This window comes from Antrostomus carolinensis, unplaced genomic scaffold, assembly GCF_000700745.2.
Source record: "Antrostomus carolinensis isolate BGI_N321 unplaced genomic scaffold, ASM70074v2 scaffold16863, whole genome shotgun sequence".
Lineage (NCBI taxonomy): Eukaryota > Metazoa > Chordata > Aves > Caprimulgiformes > Caprimulgidae > Antrostomus > Antrostomus carolinensis.
The window spans coordinates 11,990-24,378 of record NW_010307411.1 but is presented as its reverse complement, the minus strand read 5'-3'; the positions used below and the strand labels follow the sequence as shown (position 1 = coordinate 24,378).

The 12,389-nt window shown below is 45.1% G+C and overlaps 1 protein-coding gene across 2 annotated transcripts; it reads right to left on the bottom strand.

Moving 5' to 3' along the window:
* Window positions 1-5,683: 5,683 nt before the first annotated feature.
* Window positions 5,684-11,442, bottom strand: SMAP2 (small ArfGAP2). 2 transcript variants are annotated; one of them, XM_010165422.1, is made up of 9 exons: window positions 11,302-11,442; window positions 10,658-10,743; window positions 9,715-9,793; window positions 9,261-9,347; window positions 8,699-8,780; window positions 8,093-8,193; window positions 7,814-7,979; window positions 7,244-7,566; window positions 5,684-6,821 (listed from the first exon to the last, which is right to left on the bottom strand). In XM_010165422.1, the coding sequence occupies exons 2-9, from the start codon at window positions 10,738-10,740 to the stop codon at window positions 6,696-6,698; spliced, it is 1,047 nt and encodes a 348-aa protein (XP_010163724.1). In that variant the 5' UTR covers window positions 10,741-10,743; window positions 11,302-11,442; the 3' UTR covers window positions 5,684-6,695. The 2 variants fall into 2 exon arrangements, with proteins under 2 accessions (XP_010163724.1, XP_010163725.1); XM_010165423.2 differs by having other exon boundaries at window positions 6,327-6,821; window positions 7,244-7,563; window positions 11,302-11,430.
* Between the last annotated feature and the right edge of the window lie 947 nt (window positions 11,443-12,389).

The window sequence follows — 12,389 nt, the reverse complement described above, 5'->3', positions numbered from 1 at the left end:
CTCCACGAGCAACCTGATGCTTTTCTTGAGAGAGAACAAGGTGGATGAAGAGCAGCAGGGACAGCCGAGCGCACCCACCGCAGCAGATACCTGAGGTCTAGCAAAAGACTCACTGGTTCTGCACCAAGTTGAAAAACCTGCCCTTGCAGGCACCTGGAAAATCCAGAGAGAAGAACTATTGTCTGGAAGGCACAGCTGGGTACTCCAGGGAACGTGGACAACCCAAATCCTTTGGCTGAATTTGTCTCACGGATGAACTGAGGAGGCACTGGAGGAAAACGAGGTAGCGAACATCAGACCAAACCGCGCCCCGGCCCTTCCTCAGGGCTGTCTTCTCCTTTGCTTCAACACGATGGGTTGGTGGGAACGATTCCTCCTGCTCCTTGAGAGCCCAACAAACTGAAATCCATCAAAACCTTCACTTCTTCACTTTCAGCACTGCACGTTCAGTGCCCCAGGGAGCTGGAACTCACTTCTCTGGGTCAGGACCCACCTTATACTTGTGTGGAAAAAAACAAGACAGGAGAGGAGACGGCAGCGTGCCACGTTTACATTGCAGCAGCTCCTCCTCACTTCTGAGTCCCTGAGATGTTTTCCCTCCTCAAACAACAAGAACAAAAAAAACCAAGACACCCAGTTGCTTTCTACACGTGACTCACCAGAAAACCCATCAGCTTCTGGCCTCCAGGTTTTTTTCTGGGGGAATGTTTTTAATGTACTATATGATTTGCAAAAGGTGGCTGCACTGACCAGGTATCATACAGTAGATTATTTCCTCTCTTTCCTCCACCCTCCATCACGAAATGAAATTCAAACCTTTTGACTTTCCAGATATTTTCCCTAGAAAGAATAATTAATATTAAACTGAATCAGCTTTACACCATTTGATACCCAGCACTCCCAGTAAGTGAGCAGCAAATAGCACGCAGCCCCCACCTGAGACACAGACCTCACTGTGGCAGAGCTGACAGTAGATGCTGGTGTTACAATCCCTACTTGAGGAAAAAGGATGGATTTTGAGAAAAAAAAAAAAAGTCCTTGAAATGATACTTAAACCTCCCTTGAACTCTAGAAAAGAAAGAGTCCCAGCCACACAGCAAAGGACAGGAGACACGACAGGATTTCATGCCCAGCCCGATGTTATCCCTGGATTTTCTACAAGCCTAAAATGGGCTTTATTTGCCAAAATTGAGTGAAAATTTTCTAGGGTACCAGAAGGTGGGCCAGGCTTCTGGGCTCAATCAGAAATCAGCTCCTGCTTCACGATCATCACAGCACGGGGAGAGGATGCCTAGATGTAGTTTTCCTGAAATCAAGTGAGATACAGAACCAATTAACTGGCCAGCAACCAAAAGACAAAACCTATTCAGTAGCTTTGGAAAATGCCACAGGGCAACTGAGACAATGGGAATTTTCCCCTCCGTGGCCACCTTTTCCAGCTCTTAAAAACCTTTTTCTCCAGGACCAGTGACAGATGTAGCTCTCAACTGCAAATACAAGACCAGAAATTCCCACGGGAGTGGGATCAAGAATCCCTTTGCCCATAGGGAACCGATTCTGTTCGCTGTCCTACGCGGCTGCGCTCGCAGCAACGAGACTTGAGGAGTCCAACCTGTAGTTGACACGTTGGAGTCAACACATTTAAATACCTTGGCTTGTCTAAGTGGGCTTGCAACTACTCAGCATCAGCGAGTACAGTTTAAGGGTCTTTACTGGTAGGAGAACATTTATAAGAACAGCATCAGCGATGGTTTTTTTCAGGCATAAAAGAATTTACCTTCTATTTTCTTCCAGTTGACTCAGACACTTCTTCCCAGATTGATGTGAAACGCTTGGACAAAGCACATCTGTCAACTCCCCGGAGGACGTGCATTTCCTTACTGATTTGGAAACTAACTGCATTGTAAAGGTCAAGGAACAGTGTATAGAGCACTGTTCTTCTCGATGGCTGAATTCAAAGTCTAAATGGGTTTTGCATCACAGATGGAAAAAGATATTAAGAGCTCTCTCTGCTTCCCCTCTGGGTTTTCATGCCTCCAGACAGAGCTGTAAAAATTACCTGCAGTAAAAGCCAGGTTTGCATCCTGTGATGTGCCAAAGGCGTGACGACCCGCTCCAATGGTTCTCCAAAGCTGTTTCAACTGGAAGTCTTCCTTCTACTTCATGTTCACAAGCATAGAAAACACCCCCAACCCTTGGCTGGTTGTTAAAGGTGCGAGAGTGATGTTTATGAGCTTAAAAAGAAGGTTGAAAGGCATCAGAAAAAGATTTCCTATGGAAAAAGAAGCGTCTGCAATAAGCACGGTGGGATAAAGATGTGCTGAAGGGAAACAAAACAGACACGGTGTCCAGATGTGACAATGACACTCACCTTCTCCGAGCTGGTCTGTGTTTGGGGGAAGATGTCAGTTTTAAAAGTAGACTTGGGGGAAAATGTACAGTAAAGGGCCTAAGTGTTTGTCTTGCTGTCCGAATAACCGCCACACTGTTTAACCCTGCTCATCTGCCTCGGGTACAGACACCAGAACGGAGCACAGCAGCGTCGAGGAGTCCAGGACAAAGCAGCTTCTTGGTTGAGCAGCTGCCACCAAGACCCAAGAGCTGGTGTGACCACTGTGCCTGTCTGGAGCTCTGATTATTGGTATACCTCATTCTTTTTTTCTCCCCCATCCTTTTTTTTTTTTTTTCCTTTTTTTTTCTTTTGTTTTGAAGACCCAGAGCTCAGTGCACTCGATCCCATTCAGGTTATTTTGTTGTTGTTGTTGTTGTAACTGTGCAATGAAAAGCAATTATAGGGGGTGTGCATTTCTCACCTGCTCCCATGCTGGCTCATGCGAGCCCAACCTCTGCTTCGTTTAGCACTTGCACTATTGATGGCTGAGCTAAAGGGCAAGGGAAGGGAGAGAGACCAGAGCGCTTCTCTGGAGGGAGGGATGATTTGGCAGGACAGTAGGTACCCCCCCCTTTATCTCTCCTGTTAAAAACACCTTAATTAGTGCTCCAAAGGCTGCTCCTTAGCCTGACACAGGCGGGTATTTGCAGTCCTCCCCTCCCAGAAAGGGCCAGCAAGGAGGCAAATGTCTCGGATGTGACCACCTGAGGACAGTGCTGGGGCTCATGGAGGGGCACTGAACTCTCACTAAAGCTTTTGTCTGTAAAACAGATAGAGAAGGAGCCCCAGAAGTAGGTGGAAAGGGCGTCTCTCCAGCAGGAGGACAGGTACAGCACACTGATCTCATTTCCCAGGGGGATCACTGTATATATCTGCTACATCCCAGTACTCAATTAAAAAAAAGGGAACTTTGTCCCCAAAGCTGCAGTGAGAACCATGAAGCGATGCTGAGTGTCAGAGAACTTCTGGATGGAGCAGCACCCCCTCCTTGTACCCAGCTGGCCAGGGACCCTGGCAGCAGATGCCTCTTGAATGTTAGCACTTTGAAGTTGGTGGCCTTGTTTTCTTAAAAGGGCTTGATCTTTTAATGCAGTTAAAAGTAAATAATCTTCCCCATCATGTTGTCCTATTCCCCACCTCAAAATAAAGCGATGAATAAGCACCTGGACCGTTTAAGATATTGTCCAGGACTCAAGAATCTGTCATTAATCTCAGAAGTTTATACCTCAAATATAAAAACATACACATCTGTCTCAGTGGCGACGCTCAGTAAAGTAGCAGCTCCAAGTCTGAACTGAACTTTGTCCTTGAATTTGATTACTAACAGCACCAGGAAAAAGACCAAAACCAAACCCATATAGAAAAGCACCAATAAATTTTTTAGAAGCACCCAGACTGAAGGATTCATCCTATAAAACAAAATAAAAATCAGATTTTATATTCCCAAACAAGCCATGTAAGGGATTTTACTATTATCTTACAAATCTTTAAATCAACTTTTTACCTTTTAACCTGTGTTAGCCCCCTAAAAATTATGAGGGGGCAGAATAATAACATGCTTCTGGCAAAGAAAATTTACATAAAAGGGTTGCAGATCGTTAAAGGTACGAGGCAATGAGAAATGTACCCAGAACAACTCAGCCAGCCAGTCATTTCTACCCACAGCCTTTCTCCTCCCATTAGCTGCTTCAGAAGGTTGAGTATCTTGACAGGGGTGCATCATATGGAAGCAATTCAACCAAGCAAGGACACACAAATCTATGCTACTTCACATTTTCCATCCTAAAGTCCCCAACAAGTTGCTTTAAAAAAAGAATTACCAAAACCAAGAGATTCCCATTAGACTGGGAAATTATCAAAACTCCATTAGCCACGAGTTAACTGCTGCTACGAGCTCAGTCTGCAGCCTCTGATGAAAAAAAGGTGGCAGAGATGTCACCACTGGAGTGGCACACGTCAGCCTTACATCTGTGTGTAGCTGTTACCTCAGGGGAGAAGCAGAGTTAGAGACAAGACTGACACACTCACCCTGGGCAGCTTTTGGAAGCCAGGAGGTAATCACATTAGTGAACAAATCTGGCTGCCTTCACCAGTCCACTCCTATCTAGTGATAAACTTGGCTTTGATGACAGATTCATTAACAACTCCACCCTTAAAAAGAAATGCTGCAGAGGGGTGAACGAGGAGGGTCCTTTAAACCCCAGATCCGTGTTCAAGACAAGGGGATGGGCTTGTGATGGACACTTGAGGATGGTAATAGATTTAAAAAAACAACAAAAAAAAAAAGCAAATGGCAATTTTCTACCTGTGTTATGTAATGTTTTCTATGTCTGTGGTCTTTCTTAATGTCAAACTCTTGTATTTTTGTGGTTTATATGCAGCAGGACTGATGGCTGTGAGGGTGCACGCTATTTTGTAAAATACTCTTAACCAGTTTTCCCATGGAGGGAAAAAAGAAACCTGAAATATTCACATTTTCATTGGCTTGTACCTGCATGTACAATATTGGGGCAGCAAGTGAAGATGATTAAAGCCAGCTTGAAAACCTTTTTTTTTTCCCCCTGTGCTTGAATTGAACTTTTCAAAGCATCCAACCCAAAAACACATGTGTAGCTTAAAAAAAAAGCCAACCCTGCCCCTCCAAACAGATATGCTGGGGAGGAAGGGAAGAGGAAGAAACCTTCTTTCACTGAAAAGAACAGGTTTTGACTTGAGAAAGAAATACTACAATTAATAATGCAAGCAGAGCACCATCAACTCCAGACTCTCCCCTGCAGCTGCACGTAGCCACCCACGAGCTTAAGGAAAACTGGGCTTCATATCTGTTCTTTAGGCAACTCCAAATGCCCCCAGCCTCTCATTATCACTGTTACTACTTTTCATAAAAGCTTCAAATTTACCTTTTGAATAGGCCTTGGTCAGGTTTGATTGAACATTAATATAAAGCTCCAGTCCTAATAATTTGTTTTCCCTGCAGCCAGAGCTGCAGGAACGCTGCGTTTACCCACAGCCCTAAGCTTGAAGTCTCTCTTGTATATAAAAAGTGTCAACTGACCTGATTCTGCCTCTGCTGAGCCTGGTTCTTTGTGCCCTGACAGTCCTTTAGCTTTCAGGCAAACACTATTCTTGCCTGACATTTGGGACACAGCCCTGGTAGAAAGCAGATGGAGTGAAGTCTGATTTGGATGAAAGGCTTCAAATCCCCACACACCTGAAATGAACAACTCACACCAGGGACAGTGTTTAAACACAATCTGTTACACTGTTTAAAAACAAGATCAGTCAGTTTGAGGTTTCACTGCAATATTTTATTTGGGAATTTACATATACACAGGATAAAGTAGACCACAGAAGTCTGACTTCTTGCTCACGCTGATGAGTTTAAGCAGTTGTGTTCTACTGAAGATGAGGAAAAAAGAAGTTTGACCCACCCACTTCTAATGCCTAGATTAAAACGTCAAAAGATAACTGGGAAAGAGGACCAGGATTACACAGGAACAAAAAAAAATATGAAAAAGTATAAATTAGGATGTCATAGTAATTTTAAAAGTGTAAGAAAACTTGCAGGGGGCTCTCAGCCCTTGATAAGTTAACTCTCAGTTAGCTTGTTAAAAGTTAAATACATCAATACCACATATTAGACAGAAAAGCCACTCTGAAGTGCAAGTTTCACATTCCAAACAGCTTACCCCCACACTGTGCGAGAATCCTGCTTGCTCACGGGGGGGAGGGAGAGAGGGGGTCTTCAAAATGACTTTGGTTCCAATGAGGGTCGGCGAGCCAAGCACAGCAAGGCCTCAGCTCCGGAGAAACTCCACTCAAGGGAAGAGGTAGCAAGGCTTGCTTGCCCCTGGGCTTGGGTTAAAATCCAGTTCCTCAGCACCAAACAAGGTTTCCACCCCTCTGCTAACCAAAACCCCTGCTAACACTAGAGTTTGAGTGATTCTTAAAAGGCCTGACATGACAGGCAGTAATATTAAATACAGATTTCCCAAGTTCTTCAGTCACACCTCTGCTAAGATACCCAGCAGGACAATAAGTGCTACCCAGAAGCATTAGTGGAGGTTTGTGCAAGGAGGGGGTCCACCCCAAAAAAGTGTGCATTGACTGTGCTAAATACAGGGGAGCTCATGTTCTGGTCACTGAGGTTTCACCGTGTCTGACAGTGAAAAAGGCAGAGATGGGTCTCAGTTATGGAAAGAAGTTCAGGCTGGGCAGCCAGCCAGAAAGAAAAACCCTGAATGTCTCATGGAGCAGTTTTGAAGAACAGAACAGAAGGCAAAAATGGTCACAACGCAAGGGATCATTTCCACATCTGAGTGCTGAGGGACTGATTGCTTCCCTGGGCACCTCCTCCACCCATTGACTGTCCATATCCCATCATGCCATTAGCTCCATAGAAGTTCATCCCAGCCATCTGCTGGGTCATCTGGAAACAGGAGAGGAGAAAAGTCAAGGCTACGTCAAGGACACTGACAGCCCACAGCAGTCAAAGGTCAAACTCGTGCTCCCCATCACGCTACAGGCTTAGCCAAGTCCTTCTAAAGTGTTACTGAGTTACTGTGAACAGAAGGCAGCAGCTTCTCAGGTGCCTCACCCATCTAGCAAGGTGAGGAAGTTCTCATTTTAGCTGATGTTGCACTGATTTTTGTTCTCCACCAAGCACCGAGACCTCTGAACAAGTTACTCCATTGCAACCCCTCAGTTTTCCTGCAGCATCAGCAGAACTCACCCAACCCCAGGAGCCAGGCTATGAAAACCCTGAAGTCTTCAGGTAACAGGCTAGATTTAACTGCACATGCCTCCCCTGCCCTCCATCCACCTTTGGGTCAGCAGAAAATCACATCTCACCTGAGCAATGTTCCACTGAAGCTGCTGTGCTGGCTGCACACCATAGACAGGCTGGGGAACCGCTGCCATGCCAGCTACGTAGCCAGCCTGCTGCGCAGCCATCATCCCGTTGGGGACACCAATGACAGCTGCCTGCACATTACCCACGTATCCAGCTTGTATGGCCATGGGAGTCACCATGCCTGCAGCTCCAGGCTGAGCCATCATTCCCACTGATGGTGCCATCATACCTCCCATCATGCTGCTGGAAGGAGCTACTCCTGGAAAGCCAGGATATGCTGCTGCAGGATATGCCATCTGAGCTGGGGCCATGAACATTGCTCCTAGAAAAAGGCAGAGAAGCCACAGAGGGAAGAACTGCTGCATTCACTGTCAGGGGCTGAAATGCCAACCTCCAAATCAGAGACCATCACAACATTCACTTGGCCATCCAGACTAAGCTGCTCATTATGCTACTCACCAGTTCTCAAGAAGGACCACCTACATTCCCACATCTTCACTCACCAGGACACCCCACCCACTCTGAATTCATGTACTGCCATTCAGCAGCTCTGTTCTGAGACCCATTACCTTGAGCAGGCAGCTGAGGTGTTTGAGAGCCGTACAAGGACAGGATGGAGTCTTTAGAGAGCTGCTTCTTCCCCACTTCTTCCCCTTTGCCTCCTGGCTCAGGGAAGAGATTCAGGTTTTCAGGAACAGAACCAGCACTTCCTGATGTCGGCATAGAGCCAGTGACCTGAGACAGAGACAGCACAAGTGCATCAGCTGCCTTCAGCACTAGGGAACACAGACATCATCTCATCCAAGCATCTAACTAGGCTTTGTCAGTCACTGATGTTCCCTACTTACCCTCCTGGAGTCAGAGTTTGATCCCACTGATGCGAAAAGATCAAGATCCTTCTCTAAGCTGCTAGGCCTGCCGTTGGTAACCGCGGTTGTCACAGGAGCATCTGGGAGAGACAAAGCTGCGATGGATGATCACACAGATGGCCTCAGGCTGAGGGGCAGCCTCCTTGCCAATTAAGCAGTTTGCACATATGCCACTCAACCCAGTGACCTGACCTGTATCCCACTTTAGCCAACGCATATTGCCAGCTCTTCACTGATCCTTCTGCTGCTGAGAAGGAACTGCCTCAGGACCAGGGAAGTGCACTGCACTCTATCTGTCCTATTAACCTCAGAGCAGCCACACCGTGTCTGGAGACCACTATAGCTGCTCCTGTAATACCACAGGCACAACCACTGCACCAGCATAAGAGGAAAACATCAGGAAAACTGTTTCTGCTGCAGTGCTGAGTGCTGTGCTGGAGTTGCACTGTAGGAGTTTTAGCAAAAACACTCTGCTACTCCTATCAGCTGACATGGAAGATAAGAACTAAAAGCTCAAAGACACAAGGTCACAGATGGTGCACAGGGTCACTGTAACAAGTGCAATAAGGTTGTAAAGGCTCTTACCAAGTCCTAGCAAGTCCACCACTGGTTCAGTAGATTTAGGAGAACTTTTTCTAGACTGCTGTGTTTCTTCTTTCTTTTGAGGCTAAGGAAAAACAACACCAGAAGTCTTGTTCAAATTTCAGTTTTACTCTGATACATTAGAGGCTTTAATGAGAGATTAACCCTCAAACCCCTTTTTTTCCAGTGGACATGAGTGCTTCCAAAACAAACAGAATTTCAGAGCAAAACCCCAATTACATAGGGGTTTTTTTTATTGTCCCATAATGTGGGATCCCACTGTCAAATTCTAGCATGCTCTAAACAAGGAAAAGAGTAACCACTCAGGCTGGAAAGCTCAGTGGGGAGTAGCTGGATTCCAATCTGCTCTGCATTGCGAGGCAGAACACGTCTGCTTAATATCTGGTTGAGCAGAGGAAAACAAGCTACTACCATGAGTGTGACTCAATGCATCCACTGCTATGACTGAGGCTGCAAAAAATGCTTCCATATCAAGCTGGATTACCTCTGTTCTGCTTGAGAGAAGTCTTTACAATTGATCCATGACCATGCCTTTTGGTCTTACCATTTTCACCTTCTCAAAGATGATAGGTTCCAGTTTTCTTTCTGATACTGGCTCATTACTCCTTTTCCATTTGTCATCCTTTTCTTTCTGTAAGGAAAAAAACCAACACTAACATAAGGGTCAAAACTCATGTCATCATACCAAGAGAAAGTTCATACAGAGCTTTACATGATGCTGTTACTAATCTAAAAAGCCTATCAAAGATACAGCTATATTTGAAGCTAGTCCTGCTCTGAGCAAGGAGTTGGACAAGATAGCCTTCAAAGGTCCCCTCCAATTTAAATTCATTCTACAGAATGACTGAATGCAATCTGCCTTGGAGAACACATTAGTCACTAATACAGGAAACATTTAAACTGTCTATTTTCACCAAGTCACTGCTTACTCACAAAACAGACATCCACTTATATCTTCACATGTATTTAAGCTTCTGTAGAAGTGATTAGGAACTAACCTTAAATGCACTGATGTCAATACTTCGGTCCATGTATTTCTTCTTCTCATATTTATCCCGGATGAAGCTCTCCACAGCTCTGCAGGCAGCTTGTTAAAGACAAACCATTCAAGAATAGAAGCCTTACGCAGTGTTATTTGACATGTGGATACAAGGTACAGGCTGTAACTAAACTAATGACTGTTTAAAGAGCATTTCCAGCAGTAACTTTCTTAAAATAATTTAGTGTTGGATCCAACTACTTTAGCTACTCAATTTTTGCCCATGGGTTATTCCAAGTATGATGGTACTATAAAAGGTACATTAAATCACAGCTTAAATTCCTAGTGTGTTCTCTCCACTGATATCCATTTACTTCAACCATCACTTAAGAGCATATGTGTCATTAGCACAAATCACAGTGGTCACAGAAATGGATCCTGTGTATAGAAAAGCACCTCAGCCACCAGCTTAAGACAAAAAAAAAGATGGTAGAGAGGTGCTCCTGTGTTTCTTTAGGTTCACATCACTAGATCCCTGTTGCACTCAGCATCTAGAAACCCTCCTGGAAAGTAGAAGTTACAGTTTAATTTTTCAAAAAGTGTTAAGACTTTTTATCTGTCTCCACTGAGACTTTTAAGTGCTCAGCACTTTTGAAAGTCAACCCTCCTATTTGCCACGGACCCTAAAGTGCATGTCATGCAATAGCTTCAGGCTGTAACACTCCTGTTCCAGTTCTCCACTCTTATAGCTCAGAAACAATCCTTTTAGCTCTCCTCTGCTTCGTTCTGTAAGCGAGTAGCCTGTGGATGAAGCAATGCTCGGAGGGTGCCTAGCTAGGAACTCATTCCCACAGCTGATGCCCAGGCAGATGAAGTTAAACCTCCTCTGCAGGGAGTGCAGCTACTAAGAGACAAGATGCAAAGACTCCATGTTTCCTCAGCAACAAAGGAAGAAAGGATGCTGGTCTGTTTGAGGTCGTCTGAAGTTCTCTGGCAGGTAGGCTTCATAAAGACGATTTGCTTTTCCATTTCCCATCTCTTGCATGCACTGCAATTCAAAAAGAATCCTTGAACCCTTTGTTTCACAGACATTAAAGCTCTTACACATACTAACATGCCAGGCTACCAAGCAAGAGTCTACCCATATTAACTAGAAGGTGCATGTAGACTTTTGAAGTCTGTTCTGCACCTGAATGTCACTTTTCACACAAGCCTACTGGCTGAGAATCCTTGATGCAGTCGCTACGATCTCCCCACTGTATCATTAGCCCATCCTAAGCACCACAGCACAATATTTATTCAAAGACAAGATAAATATCACATTAGCAACCTGATGTCACTCTGCAAGTCCAGGATTTGTCTTCTGGAAACCTCAAGGAGAAGAGGTGGGCAGCAGCTCCAGACAACAGCAGCCTTTGCAGTGTTTGTCTTTACCCCCTCACGTTTGCCAAGCCTGAAATCATGACATTTTCCCTCCCCATCTAACTTAGCTTGGTATCTTCTTCCTGATTCATTTCCCACATCTTTGGCCTATTCAGACTTTCTTTATTTCCCATCTCACCAAGCCCAACTAACAGAACAACACTGTTCATGTTTCCCTCGTTACCTGTATCTGTTCTTGTGTCCACTGGTCGAGATTGACAGATTTTACCCTGGATATATGAACTCCGAGGTTCCTGTGGATCCCAGCACAACGAATACAGATGAATACACCAATATTCCAGGATGCCCATCGTGGCCCTGCAGAGAGACACAAGTGTTTCACACCAGCAAATCAACCTGTAGTTGCCTTGAGCAACTGAGAAACTGTACCAAGTGAACTGGGACTGAGTAGTTTACATTTTTTTGTCCAGATTAGAAACTGCACTAGACATCAGCAGGACGTTTAAAGATTGACTCCCAATGATTATACTCAGCTGGTATCTTATTGACTCCCTCCTCCATTGACAGCTCTACACAAGACAAACACAACTCTAAGGGGAAGAGGGATGAGAACAGGCATTCAAACCACCCCAGGCACTACAAAACCCCAATTTCTTCTTGCTGATGCACATCTAAACCAATGTAACAGTCGTGCCAATGGAAGTCTGTGTTCCTGCTTTAGCAACAGAGAATCCTCCTTGGGTAACCCTATTGCAGTTGGACCAGCTCCAGAATATTCACCACTGCTCTAGGATTAAAGCAGCATAAAACACTCAGCATCTGACACACAGACTGCATCATCGAGTCTTCTCTTAGTCTTACACAGGAAGCTACAGCTGAGTGAGGAGAGCAGCACAAAGCCCTGTACTTTGGCCACCACCAAAACCAGAGCTGGGGCAGAACCTCAGGTTGCAATCCTGGCACAAGACCGATTAACAGTTCACTCCACAGTTTCTCCAGCTGTAATCAGATCCATAGTTTGCATGCAGCTTTCAGACAGGCAGGAGAACTCCAAGGTGTAGAAGAAGGGAGATCATGCCAGGGGAAAAAAGAAAACCACAAGGGAAAAATGAACAAGCTTAGTTTTACTCACTGCAAACAGTTCTCTGAAGAAAAACCCAGCAATGCATTACCCAGGGGAGAGCAGATGTCCACAGGCACTCCCACCACTTGCAGCCCCCCTCCCAGCCACCACCAATTTCTGAAGGAAGACCAGCTTCAGAAGTAGTCCTCTGCAGTGTAAGACAAGCAGGTTTTAAAACTAAATCATCT

What these genes read in the sequence shown, in the direction of transcription:
- SMAP2 (XM_010165422.1), bottom strand. Translation starts at nt 10,740, where the DNA reads ATGCAAGAGATGGGAAATGGAAAAGCAAATCGTCTTTATGAAGCCTAC. An exon ending in TTGACATCAGTGCATTTAAG is followed by an intron (nt 9,348 to 9,714) that starts GTTAGTTCCTAA and finishes TTTTCCTTACAG; the next exon opens with AAAGAAAAGGATGACAAATG. An exon ending in CAAACTCTGACTCCAGGAGG is followed by an intron (nt 7,980 to 8,092) that starts GTAAGTAGGGAA and finishes TCTCTGTCTCAG; the next exon opens with GTCACTGGCTCTATGCCGAC.